The sequence below is a fragment of the Emydura macquarii genome, unplaced genomic scaffold (assembly GCF_026122565.2).
Source record: "Emydura macquarii macquarii isolate MOO-44397 ecotype Brisbane River unplaced genomic scaffold, CSIRO-AGI_Emac_v2 contig_3373, whole genome shotgun sequence".
NCBI classification, from domain to species: Eukaryota; Metazoa; Chordata; order Testudines; family Chelidae; genus Emydura; species Emydura macquarii.
Window position 1 is genome coordinate 40,765 of NW_027133510.1, and position 22,054 is coordinate 62,818.

At 51.6% G+C, this 22,054-nt stretch overlaps 2 long non-coding RNA genes, 1 pseudogene and 2 gene segments (V, D, J or C); 2 read left to right on the forward strand and 3 right to left on the reverse strand.

The window, feature by feature from the left end:
- Positions 1-4,390: 4,390 nt before the first annotated feature.
- LOC137143965 (Ig heavy chain V region C3-like) lies at positions 4,391-5,023 on the reverse strand (annotated as a pseudogene).
- Positions 5,024-6,588: 1,565 nt separating this feature from the next.
- Positions 6,589-7,237, reverse strand: LOC137143959 (Ig heavy chain V region 914-like). The segment is given in 2 exon segments: positions 6,589-6,948; positions 7,226-7,237. Coding segments are annotated over 2 exon segments (372 nt in total).
- An 800-nt stretch (positions 7,238-8,037) lies between these two features.
- On the forward strand, positions 8,038-12,663 carry LOC137143963 (uncharacterized). The gene is made up of 3 exons (XR_010917303.1): positions 8,038-8,090; positions 8,474-8,551; positions 10,852-12,663. It is a non-coding gene; the product is annotated as an uncharacterized lncRNA (long non-coding RNA).
- A 6,303-nt stretch (positions 12,664-18,966) lies between these two features.
- Positions 18,967-19,543, reverse strand: LOC137143962 (Ig heavy chain V region 3-like). The segment is given in 2 exon segments: positions 18,967-19,283; positions 19,372-19,543. Coding segments are annotated over 2 exon segments (363 nt in total).
- A 792-nt stretch (positions 19,544-20,335) lies between these two features.
- On the forward strand, positions 20,336-21,563 carry LOC137143964 (uncharacterized). Its single transcript, XR_010917304.1, has 3 exons — positions 20,336-20,387; positions 20,782-20,859; positions 21,342-21,563. It is a non-coding gene; the product is annotated as an uncharacterized lncRNA (long non-coding RNA).
- The last annotated feature ends 491 nt before the right edge of the window (positions 21,564-22,054 follow it).

Consider the following 22,054-nt stretch of genomic DNA (forward strand, 5'->3'; position numbering starts at 1 on the left):
ATGTCTGTGGCTGGCGGGCTGGTTCCCTGGGCGGGCTGGGAAGCTGAGCTGGCTCTGAGCACTGTGAGCGGCCTGCCACTGGGCTATGAAGAGGGCCCCAGGCGGCTCATTTGCATGGGACAAGGGGTGGGGACAATATAAGGGTGGGGACCCAGGTGCCGGTGCGTGACACAGTAACTTGTGTGAAATCTAATGGCAGGTGGGTCAGAGAGTCCAACCGTAGTAGCAAACCTTCCCTGAAGGTTCTTATTTTGCCCTCATTGAACTTATCAAATCACTGAATAGAAACAGTCGTGCTATCTATCTATCTATCTAATCATCTCCTCCTCACCCCCCTGTAATGTTGGTGTCAGTGTTATAACCTAATAGCGAATTACATTATTGATCCATTCCATTCTCGGGGTCACTTGGTGACCATGTGCGGGAACCGACTTAGCCAAGATGCTTCAGAAGAATTCTGCTTTATGGCTGTATGGCTGGAAATAATTTTGGAGTCACGGTGCTTCGTCTGAAGAGAGGGGGCCAGTGCTGTGGGGAGAGGATAAAAGTCACCCTGTGCAGAGGGGCAGCGCAAGCCAAGGTTTTGCCAAGGTTAAATCCTACAGAAGGCTTAGGTGGTGCTGGGTAGCTGGGGAGGTCCTTGTGCTGGCCCCTTTGCAAAGGGATGAATTTCAACCTGAGAGAATTACCAAACTCAGTAGAACAGAGAGAGATCAGTGATCTGCATGCCTTCCACTCAATAACCCTCCCTTTGGGTTCAGCCTTTCCTCACTGGTCTTCGCTAAAGGCTCAGCTCCTCCACTGAGTCCAGAAGGAGGGAGCCTTCAGCCGGAGCGTGTCTGAGCAGAAAGCCCTGGGGAGTCTGTGGGGACATCCACAGAGCGCGGGGGGATGCACCTGGTCCTTCTTACTCCTCTGAAATACGCCCTGGGCATCTGTTCCCTGAACTCCCCAGGGGAGATGGACTCAGCGGAGCCTTTCTCTCCTCTGACAGCTGTGTTTTTCACCGAGCCCCCCCTCACTTTGTCTCTCGCACAGTAATACACTGCGACGTCCTCGGGTTTCAGGCCTGTCATGTGTTGGTAGAAATTGGTGCTGTACTTGGAGGCTTTGAATCACCCCTGGACGGTGGGGAGTAGTAACTAGGGACAGAAGATTTGAGATAATAGACCAGTCACTCCAGTCCCTTTCCTGGCTGCTGTCTGACCCAAGCCATCCACCAGTCGGTAACAACAAAGCCGCTCACGGCGCATTTCAGCAGCGTGGATTCTCTGGGCTTCTTCAGTTCTGGGCCCGACTGGGTCAGAACAACCTGTGACAGGGCTGCTGGAGTGGAGAGGTGGGGGGGATGAGAGAGGAGAGAAAACAGAGAGCAGGGAAGGAACCAATCACGTTTAACACATTCTCCATCAATTCACTGGAGGCGAATAAATAACTAAAACCATGACTGCAATATACCTACATCAGTGCCAAGAATATAACGTGTTCCTGCATCTCTAATGTAGTCAGGTGGGGAAAATACCTTCCAAAGCCGCTACAGGGAAAACGAAGTGGAGCCAAAGTCTCATTGTCCCTGATGTTGGAGGGGAAGTTTCTCAGGAGGACGGGGGACTGGTAACTGCACAGACACTGGGGGGCTGCGGTTGGTTTCTCTGGCTCACATTTATGATCCGGACCTTTCCCAGACCTTGGGCGCTCCAAAACCAGAGAACTCACTGAGACTGGGACTGGTTTGACTTGAGTATCTCGCTGTAATACCAGGCGGTGTTCTCGCGGCTCAAGATGGTGATGGGCAAATGCAGCACGTCTCTGTGGTTGTCCCGGGAGATGGTAAATACAAAAAGCCCTTTCTCTGAGTTGGCCTCACATGTGCCACTCACAGAGATGTCTGTGGCGGAGACTCATTCTAATGCACACCTGGAAGCCAGTTCAACCAGCAATTGGTGAAGGTGAAGCCGGAGGCTTTGCAGGAGAGATAGAGAGAGTCTCCGGGCTTTTTCACAGCCCCTCCCGACTCCACCACTGCACCTGTGATCAGGCACCTGCAGATCAGGACACGTCCGGAATCAGGTGATTCTGTCTAAGAAGAAACCTGGGGATCCTCCGCTCTTGACTGGGAGTAAATCACCCGTGAGCTCTGCTGAGGTGGTGTCTGCACCACAGGCCCAGAGGGAAATTGAGTACAAACGGGTGACATAGTTTAAGAATATAATAGATAAGGTCTTGTGGCGTACTTGTAGTTTATTAGACTTAAGGCCCGTTCTCAATTCTGTGTTTCCAAAGCCCGGTGGTTTCGGTCTCTGCTGCCCCCACGTGGAGTGCGGACTCTGCAGCCCGGGTTTTTGCATTAGCAGCGATAGGATCCGTGTCACTGTGTCTCTCGCACAGTAATAGCGGGCGGTGTCCTCGGATCTCAGGCCGGTCATTTGCAGGTGCAGCAGGCTGTTGGAGTTATCCCTGGAGATGGTGAATCGGCCTTTCACCGAATCAAGGTAGTAGATAGTACCCCCACTACTTATATAAGCCACCCATTCTAGCCCCTTCCCGGGAGCCTGGCGGACCCAGTTCATATCGTAGCTGCTGAAGGTGAAGCCGGAGGCTTTGCAGGAGAGGCGGAGAGAGTCTCCGGGCTTTTTCACATCCCCTCCGGACTCCACCAGGTTGATCTGGGACCGGGCACCTGGGAATAAAGACACGACACAAACATTAGTATCAAAAGAGCAAACACAAAATATTCGTCGGCCTCCCCAGGGTATTTAGGTTAGAAAATACCTTGCAAAGCGGCCACAATGAAAACGAAATAGACGGAAAGTCTCATTTTCCCTGGTATTGGAGGGGAGAGATGGCTGGTAACTGCACAGACACTGGGGGCTGTGGATTGTCTCTCCCGTTGCAGCCTGGGGAGATTTAAACAGGAAACTGCCACCTTCATTTGCATATTCCGCTCCTTATAAGAGAGATACAAACTCCTTCTCTTAATGACCTGAATTAGTTTCATTCAGTCTGTGATAGAAAGAGTGTACTTGTTCCTCACTCTGTGTTTCTGCAGCACCTAGAACATTGCACTGGGGTCCTGATTTACTTTCGTATCACAGCAGAAATGAGACAATGATGTGAATCGCTAGGCATTGATTTCTAGGAATTGCTCTTAAATCGACCAGCGTGAAGGAAAGTATTTCCACTGTCTTTAGAGGCCTTGCGCTCATGATGTTTGGGGAAAGAATATATGCCCAGGGAGCAGAAGCAGAACAGATGGAAATTATAAAATCTGTGATTACTGGGACCAGAGAAGTGTGAGAAATTATCCTCTCTTTTCAGCTTAGGTTGGAATTATAACGGTAGGCCTGGAAAGCCTAAAAATGCCCAGATCCATAATTTTATCCATGACCCATGACTCACTGTTCTGATATTTGTCCTCATATGTATACAAAAGTTAGTGACATTACATTTGCATCTTCCTAAATCTCAGACAAAGAACTCTCATTGCTGGGAGGAGTGTGTTTGGTTCCTTACCAGAAACCCCAAAAGTTGGATGCATTGCAACATTCTGCCCCGTGCTGGACGCTTGGCAAGCTAATAATGTTTGGAATTGCAAAATCAATCGGGAGTAAAGTTATTGAGGGAGCTGCAGCTTCTCGTCACTCTGGTGAGAGGAAGAAAGATACCGCTGTGTTCAAATGACTGAATGGTTCATTTAGAGCATCCTAATTCCTGATGAGAGTGATGGATGTGAGCGTGGGGAGCGCTGCTATAGGTGAGGAAATAGGGTGCCTAGTTTTGAATGTGTTCTCACTCTGAAGCTCCTGATCTTTAGCAGAGCTTGGGCGCCCCAAAAGGAGAACACCGGCTCAGAGGCATGTGTTTCGCTTCAGTCTCTCTCATCAAAACCAAACCGTGTCCTTGCGGGTCAAAATTCGGATCTGGAAATGCAGCACGTCTCTGTAGTTGTCCCTAGATCCGGTAAATACAAATCGCCCTTTCTCTCAATCAGGGTAATATGTGTCACCCACAGAGGTGTCTATGGAGAAGAATCATTCCAAACCACACATGGGAACCTGAAGGACCCAGGTTAACTGGCATTTGATGAAGGTGAATCCGGAGGCCTTACAGGAGAGGTGGAGAGATTCTCTGGGCCTTTGTGCACACGCACACCCCGGACTTCACCAGCTACATCTGCGACCGGACACCTGCAGTTCAGGACACGGCAGGAGTCAGATGATTCTGTCTAAGAAGAAACTGGGGGATCCTCCGCTCTTGACTGGGAGTAAATCACCTGTGAGCTCTGCTGAGGTGGTGTCCGCACCAAAAGCCCAGAGGGACATTGTGTAGAAATGGGAGACATTGCTTAAGAATATAATAGATAAAACCTGTTGGCAGATTTGTATTGTATTGGACTGGAGGCCTATGCTCATTTCCAAGCCCAGTGGTTTAGGTCTCCACTGCCCCCATGTGGCAAGCGGACTCTGCAGCCCGGGTTTTTGCATTAGCAGCAATAGGATTCGTGTCACTGTGTCTCTCGCACAGTAATAGCGGGCGGTGTCCTCGGATCTCAGGCCAGTCATTTGCAGGTACAGCAGGTTGTTGGAGTTGTCCCTGGAGATGGTGAATCGGCCTTGTACAGCCGGGGAATACCACTGGCTCGATCCAGCACTGCTAATCGCAGCCACCCAGTCCAGCCCCTTCCCAGGAGCCTGTCGGACCCAGTGCATCCCGTAGCTGCTGAAGGTGAAGCCGGAGGCTTTGCAGGAGAGGCGAAGAGAGTCTCCGGGCTTTTTCACATCCCCTCCGGACTCCACCAGGTTGATCTGGGACCGGGCACCTGGGAATAAAGACACGACACAAACATTAGTATCAAAAGAGCAAACACAAAATATTCGTCGGCCTCCCCAGGGTATTTAGGTTAGAAAATACCTTGCAAAGCGGCCACAATGAAAACGAAATAGATGGAAAGTCTCATTTTCCCTGGTGTTGGAGGGGAGAGGTGGCTGGTAACTGCACAGACACTGGGGGCTGCGGATTGTCTCTCCCCCTGCAGCCTGGGCAGAGAGAGGGGCAGATTTAAACAGGAAACTGTCACCTTCATTTGCATATCCCGCTCCTTATAAGAGAGATACAAACTCCCTCTCTTAATGACCTGAATTAGTTTCATTCAGGCTGCGGTAGAAGGAGTGTACTTATTCCTCAGTGTGTGTTTGTGCAGTACCTAGAACATTGTGCTGGGGTCCTGATTTACTTTCGTATCACAGCAGAAATGAGAATGATGTGAATCGCTGGGCATTGATTTCTAGGAATTACTCTTAAATCGACTTAGGTCAAGGGACATATTTCCACTGTCTTTAGAGGCCTTCCGCTCATAATGTGTGGGAGAAGAATATATGCCCAGGGAGCAAAAGCAGAGCAGATGGAAATTATAAAATCTGTGATTACTGGGACCAGAGAAGTGTGAGAAATTATCCTCTCTTTTCAGGTTAGGTTGGAATTATAACGGTAGGCCTGGAAAGCTGAAAAATGCCCAGATCCATAATTTTATCCATGACCCATTACTCACCGTTCTGATATTTGTCCTCCTATGTAAACAAATGTTAGTGAGGTTACATTTGCATCTTCCTAAATCTCAGACAAAGAACTCTCATTGCTGGGAGCAGTGTGTTTGGTTCCTTCCCAGAAACCCCCAAAGTTGGATGCATTGCAACATTCTGCCCCGTGCTGGCCGCTTGGCAAGCGAATAAAGTTTGGAATTGCAAAATCAATCGGGAGTAAAGTTCGTGAGGGAGCTGCGGCTTCTCGTCACTCTGGTGAGAGGAAGAAAGATACCGCTGTGTTCAAATGACTGAATGGTTCATTTAGAGCATCCTAATTCCTGATGAGAGTGATGGATGTGAGAGTGGGGAGCGCTGCTATAGGTGAGGAAATAGGGTGCCTCATTTTGAATGTGTTCTCCCATTTAAGCTCCTGATCTTTAGCAGAGCTTGGGTACCCTAAAAGGAGAACACCCGCTCAGAGGCATGAGTTTGGCTTCAGTCTCTCTCATCAAAACCAGGTGGTGTCCTCGCGGCTCAAGATGTTGACGTGGAAACGCAGCACGTCTCTGTAGTTGTCGCTGGAGATGGTAAATTAAAATCGCCCTTCTCTCAATCGGGGTAATATGTGCCACCCCCGGAGATGTCTGTGGGGAAGAATCATTCTAAACCAGACACGGGAGCCTGAAGGATGCAGGACACCCAGCAGTTGATGAAGGTGAAGCCGGAGGCCTTGCAGGAGAGGTGAGAGAGTCTCCGAGGTTTTCACACACACACACACCCCACGGACTCCATCAGCTGCACCTGCAGATCAGGACATGTCAGGTATGAGGTGATTCTGTCTAAGAAGAAACCGGGGGATCCTCTGCTCTTGACGGGGAGTAAATCACCTGTGAGCTCTGCTGAGGTGGTGTCCGCACCACAGGCCCAGAGGGACATTGTGTAGAAACGGGTGACATTGTTTAAGAATATAATAAGTAAAATTTGGTGGCAGATTTGTATTGTATTCGACTGGAGGCCCGTTCTCATTTCTGTGCACCAGGCCCCGTGGTTTAGGTCTCTGCTGCCCTCACGTGGCGTGTGGACTCTGCAGCCCGGGTTTTTGTATTAGCAGCGATAGGATCCGTGTCACTGTGTCTCTCGCACAGTAATAGCGGGCGGTGTCCTCGGATCTGAGGCCGGTCATTTGCAGGTACAGCAGGCTGTTGGAGTTATCCCTGGAGATGGTGAATCGGCCTTTCACCGCATCAAGGTAGTAGGTAGCACTGCCATCGTATCTTATGTAAGCCACCCATTCTAGCCCTTTCCCGGAAGCTTGGCGGACCCAGTGCATGCTGTAGCTGCTGAAGGTGAAGCCGGAGGCTTTGCAGGAGAGGCGCAGAGAGTCTCCGGGTTTTTTCACATCCCCTCCGGACTCCACCAGCTGGACCTGGGACCGGGCACCTGGGAATAGAATAATATTTAATTCATATACATTTTCACTGGAGCAATATCACTTTCTGTCTCCCAGCGACTTGGGTTAATTACCTTCGAAAGATGCTAGAAGGAAAACTAAGGGAAGCCAAAGTCTCATTTTCCCTGGTGTTGGAGGGAGAAGTTCTCAGGGGGGTTGGCTGGTCGCTGCACAGACACCGGGGAATGTCTCTGCGGGTGAAGCCTGGGCAGAGAAAGAGAGAGCGCCGGAGATTTAAACTGGAATCTCTCACCTTCATTTGCATATCCCCCTCTTTATAAGAGAAACACTCTCCTTCTGTCAGTGCTGGGCATTACTTGTACAGGGACTGAGAGAGAGAGATTCAGAGAGTCCCACACCGTGTGTGTGTGCGCAGTGCCTAGCACAGAGTCGATGATCATTTCATCATACATTGGAGAGTATCCAGTACTGGGGGGCAGAGAACGAGCATGGCTGGGGTGACAGGGCCAGACCTGGTGGCTACAGGAGAGTAGGTTTGGTTGGTTTTTTTATTATTATTTCAAACAAGAAGTTTATTTAAACAACAAGACGCTTTACTTGAAGGGAAAACTAGCTAGGATCAATGTGTGGTGGAGTAATTTACCCCGACTTAGACAGAAATGGCTCTATCTGTAACAGCGACATACAAAATAGTGATAAAATTGTCCTTGGTTTTACAATGATAAAAGAAAAACCTTGAAATGATCCGATCAAACAAAGTGTGCAAGGTTTTTGTGTGTCAACAATGAGAGCAAAATAACTGCCTGGAATATAAAGATAAAGTCGAAGGAGCATGCCACAATGGAGACAAGGGGTGTTTTCACAGAACCCGTTTGTTTTCCCCACCCCACCTCCACTGCCTGTTGATGAGAACATCCCATTGGCCATTTAGTTCTAGGGTATCTATATTAGCCCCAGGGTCAACAAATCCTTGTTCCCTGGGTTATTCAGCTGTGGCCACTCCAGTGCAATTAGGCCAATTAGGCCAGCTGAGGCTAATCAAGGAGCTGGCCCCAGCAGCTAAAAGCCTCCAGGCCAAGCAGCTGCCAGAAGCTGAAAGGTAGATAAGAGAAGGAGTTACTCTGCAGCTTGGAACAATTGTTACCACAACCAAAAAGGTACCAGAGTCAAGGGGAAGCCTGTCTGGGCATGGCCAGGGATCCCTAGGTACAGAGGCCTGAGGGAGGACCCCCCCGCCCGGGTCCAGGAAGCAACCACAAGCAGCGGGGCCAAGGAGAGTCAACCTGGGGAAGGTAGTTCATGGATTAAACATTTGAAGCTGCTCCTCACAGGGTCCCTGGGTTTGGGCTTGGGGTAGAGGGTGGGACTGAGCCCCCACTCCCACCTAGCTGCATAGCTGGGAAGGACACAGGACCCACAGAAGGGCAGAACAGGCTGCCCTCGCCCCACTGGGTAGCCGGTGGTTCGGGCACCACCAGAGGAGGGAGGGGACCCAGAGTCCAGTCTTCACATCAATCCCGCTTTCATTATTTATCCACAGTGAAACATCTTCAACACAAGAGACGGAGGGAGACCCACCTCAGCCTACCCCATAAGGCAGTGCTTAGCGTGTTCCCCTGTGAGTAGGATTTGAACAGGGGTCTGCTTTCTCTTTATCAACCAGAAGGCAAGTGGGGGGATTGAACTCTCTTTTCCCCACATCTTGTCTTAGGTGTTCTAACCCCTGGGTTAAGAGCCATAAGGTGGGTGCCACCACCTCCTGCTTGTCTGACTGTTTCGTGTGATGCACGGTGCCAGCCTCAGCAGAAAGGCAGGGGCAGGTCAGATGCCTGGCTGCAGGGGGAGATTCCTTTCCCATTCAGGAATTGCAAGCAGGGTGACGTGTATCCTGCCGCCCAGACTGAAGTGCCTGTCTCTGGCAGAGGAAGGGGGTTCAGGACAAACCTCTTCTGTGCGTTTCCCCCTGGTGAGCTTCGACCACCCCTGCCTAATGTGCTGGTTTTTGTGAATCCATTTTTGGGGCTAGTGTCCTGCCTTTTGTGAATCCTGTTCTTAGGTGCCTATTTCTCCAGGAGTTTAGGTGCTGTGGAAGAACCCAAACTCAGGGATCCTTACTAACAAAGTTCTCTTGCTCAGCGGAAGTTCTGAAATAGCCAAACAAAAGATTTAGCAAAGCCAAAGTTTATTCTTTACGTAAAGAAGGTGATCCCTTCAAATGTAAGGAATGACAATCATTTACAAAAAACTGACCGTATTTATAGGGTGGTATAAACAAGTCTTTACACGTCAGAGTTTCCATGGTTATACATACTAAGGAAAGAAAAAAACTACTTATCTAGGAATATTCTCAGCTCAGTACTTGCAACTTTTCTTATCTAAGTTACAAGGTCTTTTTCCGCATTCCAGCCCTGCTGGCGTCTAGGCCTCTTAACTATTTTGTTTCCTCAGAACATTTTAAGATTATATAACTGTGTAGGAAGCCGCTGTGGCCTCCCTCGGAGACAGAGCCCGAGAAAGGGCACGAGAGCCCTGATTGGCCCAGCTCACACCCTGCCCCGGAGTCTGCCCGGCAACAAGGGACCCGGGCCGTGATAGGACCACCCGGCCAGGCCAATTGGCAGCCGCGGGGCGGAGCCCCAACAGGAAGGGGAAGGATAAAAGCCTGGCCCCTGAGCTCAGTAGGGCCCAGATTGCTGCCAGAGGCAGACGTGCTGCCCCGCCAGCAGAGGCCGAGGCCAGAGCCTAACCGCCGCCGACAAACCCCGGCCCCACCTGGGCCCGGGGATTGGGTAGGGCCCTCGAGGAGCTGGACCAGACAACCCGGCCAGGACGACTGGGCCGAGTTACCCCGACCCCGAGCCCGGGGCTGTGCTCTGGGACCGCCAGACTGGGCTGAGACCCCACAGCAGCCCGAGTGGCAGGCACCCCCGGAGGCCGGGCCGGATTTGGAGGAACTGCCGGCTGCCGAGCCCCTCCCTGCAGCGGGACAGGACTTGGAGGAGCTGCCCGAGGCCGAGCCATTCCCCACCTCCAACGACCTGGAGGAGCTGCCCCCTGACGAGGAGCTTCCTGCCTTACCCCCCATTGATGAGGAAGGACTGACGGCACTAGACCAGGTGGACTATCCCCGTGTCACGGAAGAAGCAGGTACTAGGGTCAGTGGGGAGGAAGTAGCCCAGGGACAGCCACGGCCTGTGGCTGGAGCTGCATCATAGCCGGTGTGTTGCGGCGGGAGCCCCGCCGGCACAGTGGCAGCCGCTTCTGCCACTGCTAGGGCCCTGGGCTGGGACGCAGTGGAGACGGGTGGGCCTGCGTCCCCCTCCCCTTCCCCCGTTCCCTGGCCACCCCAGGAGAATTGCTCTCCTGACCCCGCCTGAAGCTGTTGCCTCCTCTGCTCACCCTGCCTAAGGGTTGGAGCAGCTGACTCCTTGTTCGCTCACCCTGCCTGAGGGCCTGAGCGATCTGCCTTTGCTCACCCTGCCTAAGAGTTGGAGCAACTGACTCCTGGTTCGCTCGCCCTGCCTGAGGGCCTGAGCGATCTGCCTTTGCTCACCCTGCCTAAGAGTTGGAGCAACTGACTCCTGGTTCGCTCGCCCTGCCTGAGGGCCTGAGGGCCTGAGCAATCTGCCTCTGCTCACCCCGCCTAGGGGTTGGAGCCACTGACTCTTGGCTCGCCCGCCCTGACCGGGGGCCGGAGCGAGTAACTGCTGCTCACCCTGCCTAAGGGCGGACAAGTAGGACTACTCACTCGCCAAACGCGAGCTATTCCCTGTTTGTAGGAAGCCGCTGTGGCCTCCCGCGGAACCAGAAACGCTTACAAACTGCTAAAAAGATATTTTCCATCTCAGGCTTTTTACAGCCATTTCCAAAATCAGTTCTCAGCTGAAACAGAGACCCCATCTTCTTTTTCCTTCACAGTGCCAATCTCCGGCTTTGCGGACGGTCATACATTGTTCCTGGGATTGTCTAGGTGCCTGACAGATAGGCAGTGCCACCCTGATCTTCTAACCCGGCACCTCTGTGAATCCAGGCCTAGGGCGAGAACGTAGCATTGTCTTGTCTGTCCAGTGTGTCGAGGGGGAGCCCGTATCCCAGTCTCCTTCCAGAGCTGACAAAAAGACAGACAAACGGAAGGGAAGGGCCATTTTCCCTGGTGTTGAAGGGGGAGGGGAGGTGCTCAGAGGGACTGGCTGGTAATTGCACAGACACGGGGGGCTGGGGATTGTCTCTGGGGTGCAGAGACAGAGAGAGAGAGACGGATATAAACAGGAAACACTCGCGGTTGCACAGCCTCCTCCTGAGAAAGGAGACACACTTATTTTCTGAATTATTTTAACCTTTGTTCTGGGGAGCGGGAATCAGAGAGCAGGATCCTTTCCTTTCCTGGAACAATAAGACTGAAAAGGGATTTGAATCCGGGCTGGGTTGGACACCCTCACCCCTTTGGTCCTGCCCCAGATCCTTGCTATCCAAAGACGCCAGGCAGTTCCCCCATCCCTACGCGGTGTAACCCTGGAGCCCCCAGCCCATCACCAGTGGGGCTCTGCTTCCGCCGAAGCGCCTCCGGAGAACCCTGCTGGGCTCGGATCTAGAACCCCCCCCCCCACCTGGCTCGCCTTGTGGGGGTGCCAAGGCTTGGTCGGTAAAGGGGGGATCCTTTAGCTCCATGCTTACTGCATTTAATTGTGGCATAGTATTATGGGCTGGGTCCCTAGCTCCGCCCCTTGACACCCGCTGAGAATCTGGGCTGTGATTTTCAGAGGGGAGTTGGGGTGACTTAAAATCAGGGCGCTGCTTTGAAAATCGCTGCCCTGCGCCCTGTCCCGCAGGTGAGCTGCCTGGGATTTATTCAGCAGCCGAGTGAAGCTCTGACGCCTTGTCTCACGCCAGTGCCCAGGGCTGCATCCGTCCCAGCTGCACACGGCTCACGGGACAAGGAAGACGCCGCAGCGGGGTTTTTGCACCAGAACTGGTGGGTTTTGTGTCACTGTGTCTCTCACGCAGTAATAGCGGGCGGTGTCCTCGAGTTTCGGGCCAGACATTTGCAGATAAGCCGAGCTGAGGGAGTTGTCCCGGGAGATGGTGAATCGCCCTTGAACAGCCGGGGAATACCATTGACTGGATCCAGTTGGTTTGCTGACCGTAGCCACCCACTCGAGCCCTTTTCCGGGAGCCTGTCGGACCCAGCTCATCTCATAGTCACTGAAGGTGAAGCCGGAAGCTTTGGAAAAGAGGCGGAGAGAGTCTCCGGGCTTTTTCACATCCCCTCCGGACTCCTCCAGCTGCACCTGGGACCGGGCACCTGCGAATAAAGTCACAATTAGAAATCACATGGAGAGCAGCACGCCTGCTGACTCTGAGATGCGTTTCTGGGGAGAGAAATACCTTCCAAAGCTGCTACAAGCAAAGCGAAATGGAGCCAAAGTCTCATGTTGAAGGGACAATTCTCGGGGGGGACTGGCTGGTCACTGCACAGACTCAAAGGGCTGCGAGTTGTCTGCGGGTGCAGCCTGGGCAGAGGGAGAGACAGATTTAAACAGGAAACTCTCACCCTCATTTGCATAGCCCCTGTCTTATCAGAGACACACAGAGACCTTCCCTTAATGGTCCGAGTTGCTAGCCGTAGGACTCAGAGAGGAGGAGCCAGACTGTTCCTGGCGGTTTGTTTGTGCAGCGCCGAGCACTGGGCGGTGTGACGCCGATTACGCTCTTGCCCAAAGGAGACATGAAGCCATCTCGAATCTCCAGGCATCCTTCTCTGATCTAAAGCATTGTGAAGTGACTGCGAAGACTCCCATTGTCTTCCATGGACTTTTGAATCTGGGATGAGAGAAACTGGTAGAATACGAGGGGCGATGCGTATCAGAATCTGAGTCTGAGAGGAGAGTGGGGTTCAGTTTGTTTGTTTATTGATGGGAGAGCTGAAAATAAAACTGAGGTGACGCCTGTGGCAGGGCAGGGTTTTCCGAAAGAATAGGGGAATAAGAAACTTATCTCCAGTTCAGTTGGGAAGAAGTGCCTCTCGCCTTGTGGGTCCCTGACAATCGAAGCATTGCACCATTGATTGTGGGATCTTTGCACTCTAGATTTCTTTAACGTTTTGATCAGAGGACCACTTTTCTAGGGTGCCTCCTATTTTAACTGACCATAGAGAATGAGGATTGGAAGAGACCCCAAGAGACCATCTAATCCAACCCCCTCTCAAAGCAGGACCAGCCCCACCTAAATCATCCCAGCCAGGGCTTTGTCAAGCCAGGACATAAAAACCTGTAAGGATGGAGATGCAACCACCTCCCTAGGTAACCCATTCCAGTGCTTCACCACCCTCAGAAACTCTTTCCTAATCTCCAACCTAGATCTCCCCCACTGCAACGTGAGACCGTTGCTCCTTGTTCTGTCATCTGCCACCACTGAGAACAGCCTAGCCCCATCCTCCCTGGAACCCCCTTCAGGTAGTTAAAGGCTGCTTTCAAATCACCCCATTGTTCTCTTCTGCAGGCTAAACAAGCCTAGTTCCTTCAGCCTCTCCTCATAAGTCTTGTGCTCCAGCTCCTTAATCATTTTCGTTGCCCTCCGCTGGACTCTCTCCAATTTGTCCACGTCTTTCCTGTAAGGGGGGCCCGAAACTGGACACAATACTCCAAATGCGGCCTCACCAATGCAGAATAGAGGGGAATAATCACTTCCTGTGACCTGCTGGCAATGCTCCTACTAATGCAGCCCAATATGCTATTCGCCTTCTTGGCACCCAGGGCACCCTGCTGACTCGTATCCAGCTTCTTATCCCCTGTTACCCCCAGGTCCTTTTCTGCAGAGCTGCTGCCTAGCCCCTCGGTCCCCAGTCTGTGGCAGTTCCAGCTCAGACTGGAGGTTGCTTAGTCTTTTTGAAGATCCCAGGTTTGTGACTTGTTATGGATAAACTATAATTGTTCTTTGCTTAAATAGCCAATTGCTAATCACTTATTCCACTTGAATTACTGCTCGCTGATTGTTGACGGGGGCAAAAGAAATGCCTAAATGTGTAGCTAGAAAGAAGGTCTCTTCTTAAATACTGATGGCAATTCCAAAGGTATTTTGAGGGCCTTGCACCCGGATCTTCATGTATAAATAGGGCCCCTCCGCTAAATAATGTGTTTTTTTGGTTTTTTTTTTCCTGTTTGAATAAATGCGTCAGATCCTCCGCTTGGGTGGATAGGGGTAAGGTTGTTGAAATCAATGGAGCCTCCACAGTGTACAACAGCTGACGACCTGGCTCTAGGATGTATGTTTTTATTAAGGGTTTTATTAAAAGTCCAGTGAAACCCGATAAAAGCTGCCCCTGAACATTCACTGACCGGCTAAACAGAGGGAAAAGTGAACAGGCCAGGCCATGGATATGCGCACTGTGCCTGGTGTATCATAGAATCATAGAATATTAGAGTTGGAAGGGACCTCAGGAGGTATCTAGTCCAACCCCCTGCTCAAAGCAGGACCAATCTCAGCTACACCATCCCAGCCAGGGCTTTGTGTGTGTGTGTGAGATTCCACCACCTCCCTAGGTAACCCATTCCAGTGCTTCACCACCCTCCTAGTGAAAAACTTTTTCCTAATGTCCAACCTCGACCTCCCCCACTGCAACTTGAGAGAGAGAGAGAGAGAGAGAGAGAGAGAGCACAGCAGCTGCTGTACACTGCCACTGAAATATGTCTCGGTCACGCCTGCCTGTTCCCCGGCAGGGACACTGGACAAAGTGCCTCCTTTTCCCTCCGCCCCTGTGTTTGAGCTTCGCTTAGGAGTTCAGAGTCTGCGCGCCACCCAGCATAGGATTCCCCGTGTGGTTAGTTGCTGCTGCACTCCAGGGAGACCCCCGTTCAGTCAGTGAGAAGAGCCCTTTGCGGGAGGCGAGCAGCACCGCGCACACACTCCGATAGCAGGAGGCATGCAGGGCATTGAAGAGTTAATCCGCGATGTCAAAGTTTTCCATCCTGCCGGCCCTTCCCCGCCTTTTGCCCAGCACAGCAGTGTTTGGCTGGTGTCTTGCTGCCGCCCGACGCGAGAAGTTCCGCTGCTCTGGTTTTTGTATCAGCAGCAGCTGCTTTCCGCTCACTGTGTGTTTCTAGCACAGTAATAGCGGGCGGTGTCTTCAGCCTTCAGGCCGGTCATTTGCAGGTACAGAAGGTTGTTGGAGTTGTCCCTGGAGATGGTGAATCGCCCTTGGACAGCCGGGGAGTACCACTGGCTCGATCCACCCTCGTTAATCGCAGCCACCCAGTCCAACCCTTTTCCGGGAGCCTGGCGGACCCATTCCATCCAGGCGCTGCTGAAGGTGAAGCCGGAGGCTTTGCAGGAGAGGCGCAGAGAGTCTCCGGGCTTTTTCACATCCCCTCCCGACTCCACCAGCAGCACCTGGGAGCGGACACCTGCAAATAAAGGCATGGCACAGTTAATGGTATAAAACAGCAACAATTGTCTAGTGCCTGGTTCTGCCATTTAATCAGGGGAAGAAAATACCTTCCAGAGCTGCTGCCGTGAGAACAATTGCGAACCAAAGTCCCATTTTGCCTGGTGTTGGAGCGGAAAGTGCTCGGGGGGGTTGGCTGGTAACTGCACAGAGCCAGGGGGCTGCGGATTGTCTCTGGCTGCAGCCTGGTCAAAGAGATGCACGGATTTAAAGAGGAAACTCCCACCCCCATTTGCATATCGCCCTGCTTATAAAGGAGCCAAACTCCTTCCCTGAGTGCGGTGAGTTACTTGCAGAAGGGCTCAGGGGGGAGTCAGATCATCCCTTGCTGGGTGTTTGTGTACATTAGAGCTGCAGGGTCCTGATTTTCGGTATAAAGGGGAAGAAACGGCTGCCTTATGGGAACGGTTCCCTGGTTAGGTAGTTAGGATATAACTGTATTATCATCAGTTACACGGTGCGGGGGAAGTGCTCTCTGTCAGCCGTGCCTATGCGAACATCGGGCCAGTGAGTGGGAAGGGTTGGGCTCGGACACTCCCTGGAGAGTTAAGATTCCCTGGACTGGCGAGTGCAGTGTGTCGGGACCACTGTTACACTTCTCAGCCTTGACTGATGGTGCACATTTCAAGGGAACAATTGGGATTCAGGCACTCAGGAAGCACGGAGTTCCAGCATGGATGGATATTAAAGACCGAAGTCTTTAGAAACACGTCTGTAAATAAAAACTTTCTATTTTAAATTATTCCCAAATGCTAATGTATCGGAGCACTAGGAAGATGCTGGGAAGGTCAATATCCAGATAGAGCTGAAATATCTTTCCGGCATGTTTATCACCTGGTTGATTTATCACCCTGGTGTCCCTATCTGTCCCAGTAATACAGAGCCGTGCACTCGGATCTGAAGGCTGCTCATTTGGGAATCCAGCTCGTAGTTGCTTTGTTAGAGCACTGCTGGTTTTAGCCTGCTCTAAAGTCTCACCGCGTCTACCTACGCTCCCTGGAAGCTTCCTCTTCCTTTTCTTTTGCTATTTTTAGTAAAGGGTGGGAGCTGCAGCTGTAAGGAAATAATTTAAAAAAATCCTTAATACATCAGGAATTATTCTGCCACTCTTTCTAGCAATGAGAGTTCACAGACCGAGATTTACAGAGATGCAAGGTTAGTTTTAGTGCTGGGTCTGGTAGGTTTTCCCGCACTGTGGTTGTCTCTGGCACAGTAATACACGGAGGTGTCTGCGGGTTGCAGGCCAGTCAGTTGCAGGTACACTTGGCTCTTGGACGTGTCTCTGGTGATGGTGAGGCGACTTTTGAGACCCTCGCTATAAAGAGTGCTACCATCACCCCAAATACCTCCGACCCATTCCAGCCCTTTCCCCGCTGGCTGGTGGGCCCAGTGCATCTCCTTGCTAGTGAGAGAGAATCCGGTCACAGTGCAGGTCAGTTTGAAGGTCTCTCCGGGCTTCTTGGTTCCTCTACCGGACTCCACCAGGCTAACCTGGGAATAGACACCTGCAGAGGGGGGAAATGAAGGGATGAAATACTTTAGTGATTTCCAGAGGGGCGGATATTAGGTCACAACTGGAGGGCAGATCACGGCCTTACCCACTGGGAGCAGCAGGAGGAAGGCGAGGACCAGGCTGGGGGCCATGTCTGCGGCTGGCGGGCTGGTTCCCTGGGCGGGCTGGGAAGTTGAGCTGGCTCTGAGCGGTGTGAGCGGCCTGCCACTGGGCTATGAACAGGGCCCCGGGCGGCTCATTTGCATGGGACAAGGGGTGGGGACAATATAAGGGGAGATCTCGCAGGAGTGTGACACTGTATGGAGTTTAAACCCAATGTCGGGGAGATCTGAGGGTTCAATCTTAATAGAGAAGCTTCCCTTTGAGTATTTATAGATATGTCATAACACTTGGAACTTATAATACTGCCAATTTAACTTACCTAACTCTATCAATCCATCCATCCAATCATGTCTCTCCGCCCTACCCCACTTTTGATGTCGGTGTCCATGTTATAACCTAGCAGAGAAATGATTTAAGCAAGACACAGTCACCGCCATTTGCATATCCCCTTCTTTATAAAAGACTCACAGTTGTAGCCTGATTCCTAGATTTCAGTGACATCTGACAAACGGATACATTTGCCAGGGAGCCTCCTGCTTAAATACCCAATTCCCAACTTAGAGACACGGAGTCCTCTTGGGGTTTATTTTGCAGATTTCCAGGCTAGGTTGTTAATTTGCTACCAATAATCAATAAATGAAAATTGCTAATCGAGAACTGTAAAGGATTCTGACTGATTTCTTTTTACTTATTGCTGACGGATTGTTGTGGGCACTGAATAAATCTGTACCTGTTTGGGTAGAAAACCTTCTGAAATCAGGCTTTCTATTTCCTGTGGGAGGGCGCCTGGCCCCTCGTCTCCTGGCATAGCTCGATCCCGTGTGATTCAATGTTTTCATCTGTCGGAATAAAGGGGCCAGGACAGCAGCGTTAGCCAAGCGGGGTAGCAGCCTTGGAATCCAGGGAGCTTCCGCACTTCACAGCAGCGAGGCTTTGACCCGATGACGATTGTCCTTCCTTTGGCCGCATCTACAACGCAGTGAAGCTGGAGAGAGTTTTCAGAATCGATTTGATGGTCATTGGATTCATGCATTTCTCTCCCTGGGACACCGGACTAGAATCGGTCACCTGGAGAGTGATGGGTGAGAAGGGGGACAGACAGACAGATAAGTAGATCCACTCAGGTCTTCTATAACATTAGTTCTGGGCACACAAGATTAGCTTTGGATATATCATTAAGTCCGCATATTTCTGAGAGACTAAGCCTGAATGTAGTCCTTTCTTTGGGCAAGTCTGATCTATCGAATTCCTCCAGCGATATCTTCTGGTAAAATATCCATACCTAGCCCCGAGGAGATGCCCATTTGTGCCCTGGATAGATTTACCCCGTCTACCCAGGGCAGCGGCCGAGAGCCCCTTTCAACTCCCAAAATCCCTGGGTGAACTATGCATGCAACCCCCATTCAGGGTGTTTGCTGTTTAAATACAGGTGGATTAATTGAATTGTACTGAGAAAGGAAGTTGGATGGTTGAAAGATCCGTTATGTGACATGGCCCGAGGATGTGTGGGAGTTAGTTGATGAGGCCCATGGAGAGGAGGCGGTGTGCAGGGGGAGGGAGTTGATGAGTTATGTAACGTGATATCTTTCAGCAAATATCGGTGAAATACCCAGCACTGATCGATAGCTTCACTGTACCCATGTTTTTATCTGACACTGTTTGTGGCTTTGTTTATCACGTTCTCCTCCCACCCGCGACTTTAAGGGGGTGTTTCATGGGAGTCTTTATGTGCACATAAACTAATTGTAAAATGTATTAAAAATTCGGGGGAAAGGTTCAGGTCCAGCCCTTCTCAGTCAGGTCGGGACCGGCCTTGGCTCTGTGCTCGGTGAAGCTAGATTAGGCTAAGACTGAGCCGCTGGCCATGAACACGTCGCTTCCTCTTTTGAGTTTCCAGTGTCTGGAGTGTCTAAGCAACTGGGACTTTCCCTGCTGACCGGAACAGGAGGTTTTTGTCTGAGCTCACAGTGGCTTCCTCTCACTGTGCATCTTTCGCACAGTAATAGCGGGCGGTGTCCTCGGGTTTTAGGCCGGTCATCTGCAGGTACAGCAGGTTGTTGGAGTTGTCTCTGGAGATGGTGAATCGCCCTTTCAATGTATCAGCGTAGTATGTGCTGCTACCACCTACGTCAATACGAGCCACCCACTCCAGTCCCTTCCCGGGAGCCTGTCGGACCCAGTGCATGTAGTAGCTGGTGAAGGTGAAGCCGGAGGCTTTGCAGGAGAGGCGCAGAGAGTCTCCGGGCTTTTTCACATCCCCTCCGGACTCCACCAGCTGCACCTGGGACCAGGCACCTGGGAATACAATAATACTTCAATTCATATCCATTGTACTGGAGCAATATCACTTTCTGTCTCCCAGCGCACTGAGGGGGTTAATTACCTGCGAAAGATGCTAGAAGGAAAACGAAGGGAAGCCAAAGTCTCATTTTCCCTGGTGTTGGAGGGAGAAGTTCTCAGGGGGGTTGGCTGGTCGCTGCACAGACCCCGGGGAATGTCTCTGCGGGTGAAGCCTGGGCGGAGAAAGAGAGAGCGCCGGAGATTTAAACTGGAATCTCTCACCTGCATTTGCATATCCCCCTCTTTATAAGAGAAACACTCTCCTTCTGTCAGTGCTGGGCATTACTTGTGCAGGGACTCAGAGAGAGAGATTCAGAGAGTCCCACACCGTGTGTGTGCAGTGCCCCGCACAGAGTCGATGATCATTTCATCAAACATTGGAGAATATCCAGCACTGGGGGGCAGAGAACGAGCATGGCTGGGGTGACGGCCAGACCTGGTGGCTACAGGAGAGTAGGTTGTTTTTTAATTATTTTAAACAAGAAGTTTATTTAAACAACAAGACGCTTTACTTGAAGGGAAAACTATCTAGGATCAATGTTTTGTGGAGTAATTTACCCCTACCTGGACAGAAATGGCTCTATCTGTAACAGCGACATACAAAACAGTGATAAAATCCTCCTTGATTTTACAATGAGAAAAGAAAAACCTTGAAATGATCCGATCAAAGTATGCAAGGTTTTTGTGTGTCAGCAATGAGAGCAAAATAAGTGCCTGAAATATAAAGTTAAAAGCGGAAGGAGCATGTCACAGTGGAGACAAGGGGTGTTTTCACAAAACCGGTTTGTTTTCCCCACCCCATCTCCAGTCCGTGTTGATCAAAACATCCCATTGGCCATGTAGTTCCAGGGTATCGATATTAGCCCCAGGATCAACAAATCCTTGTTCCCTGGGTGATTCAGCTGGGGCCACTCCGGGGCAATTAGGCCAGCTGAGGCCAATCAAGGCGCTGGCCCCAGCAGTTAAAAGTCTCCCGGCCAGACAGCTGGTGGAAATTGAAAGCGAGTAAAAGAAGGAGTTGCTCTGCAGCTTGGAGCAATTGCAACCACAACCCAAAAGGTACCAGAGTCAAGGGGAAGCCTGTCTGGGCATAGCCAGGCATCCCTAGGCAGAGAGGCCTGAGGGAGGACCCCCGCCCCCAACCCTGGTTCTAGGAAGTGACCACAAGGGAAAAAGAGGCGAGCTGGGGAAGGTGGTAGTTCATGGACTAAGCAGTTTGAGGCTGCTCCTCACAGGGTCCCTGGGTTGGGGCCTGAGGTAGAGGGGGGGACTGAGCCCCCCCTCCCCTTGCTCCCACCCAGCTGCATAGCTGAGAAGGACACAGGACCCACAGAAGGGCAGAACAGGCTGCCCTCGCCTCACCGGGTAGCCTGGTGGTTAGAGCACCACCAGAGGAGAGAGGGGACCCAGACTCCAATCCTCCCATCAATCCTGTTTCATTATTTATCCACAGTGAAACATCTTCAATGCAGGAAACGGAGGGAGACCTACCTCCGCGTATCCCATAAGGCAGTGCTTAGCGTGTTCACCTGTGAGTAGCAGACCCCTGTTCAAATACTTTCTCTTAATCAAGCAGAATGTTGGTGGGCGGGGGGGTGAACTCTGTTTTCTCACATCTCCGTTTAGGGGTTCTAACCCCTGGGCTAAAAGTCATAAGATGGGTGCCACCATCTCCTGCTTGTCTGACTGTTTCGTGTGATGCATGGTGCCAGCCTCACCAGAAAGGCAGGGGCAGGTCAGATGCCTGGCTGCAGGGGGAGATTCCTTTCCCATTCAGGAATTGCAAGCAGGGTGACGTGTGTCCTGCCGCCCAGACTGAAGTGCCGATCTCTGGCAGAGGAAGGGGGTTCAGGACAAACCTCTCCTGTGTGTTTCCCACGGGTGAGCTTCGACGGCCCCTGCCTAGTGTGCTGGCTTTTGTGAATCCTGTTCTTAGGTGCCTGTTTCTGCAGGAGTTCAGGCGCCAATCTCCGGCTCTGCGGATGGTCATACATTGTTCCTGGGATTGTCTAGGTGCCTGACAGATAGGCAGTGCCACCCTGATCTTCTAACCCGGCACCTCTGTGAATCCAGGCCTAGGGCGAGAACGTAGCATTGTCTTGTCTGTCCAGTGCGTCGAGGGGGAGCCCGTATCTCAGTCTCCTTCCAGAGCTGACAGAAAGACAGACAAACGGAAGGGAAGGGCCATTTTCGCTGGTGTTGAAGGGGGAGGGGAGGTGCTCAGAGGGACTGGCTGGTAATTGCACAGACACGGGGTGCTGGAGATTGTCTCTTGGGTGCAGAGACAGAGAGAGACGGATAATAACAGCAAACAGCCGCGGTTGCACAGCCTCCTCCTGAGAAAGGAGACCAACTTATTTCCTGAATTATCTTAACCTTTGTTCTGGGCGGGAATCAGAGAGCAGGATCCTTTCCTTCCCTGGAACAATAAGGCTAAAAAGGGATTTGAATCGGGTTGGGTGTGAGACCCTCACCCTTTGGTCCTGCCCCAGATCCTTGCTTTCCAAAGACGCCAGGCAGTTCCCCCATCCCTACGCGGTGTAACCCTGGAGCCCCCAGCCCATCGCCAGCGGGGCTCTGCTTCCGCCGAAGCGCCTCCGGAGAACCCTGCTGGGCTCGGATCTAGAACCCCGCTCAGTTGGCTGGCCTTGGAGAGGTGCCAAGGCTCGGTAGGTGAAGGTGGGTTCCTTTAGCTCCATGGTTACTATAGTTAATTGTGGCAGAGT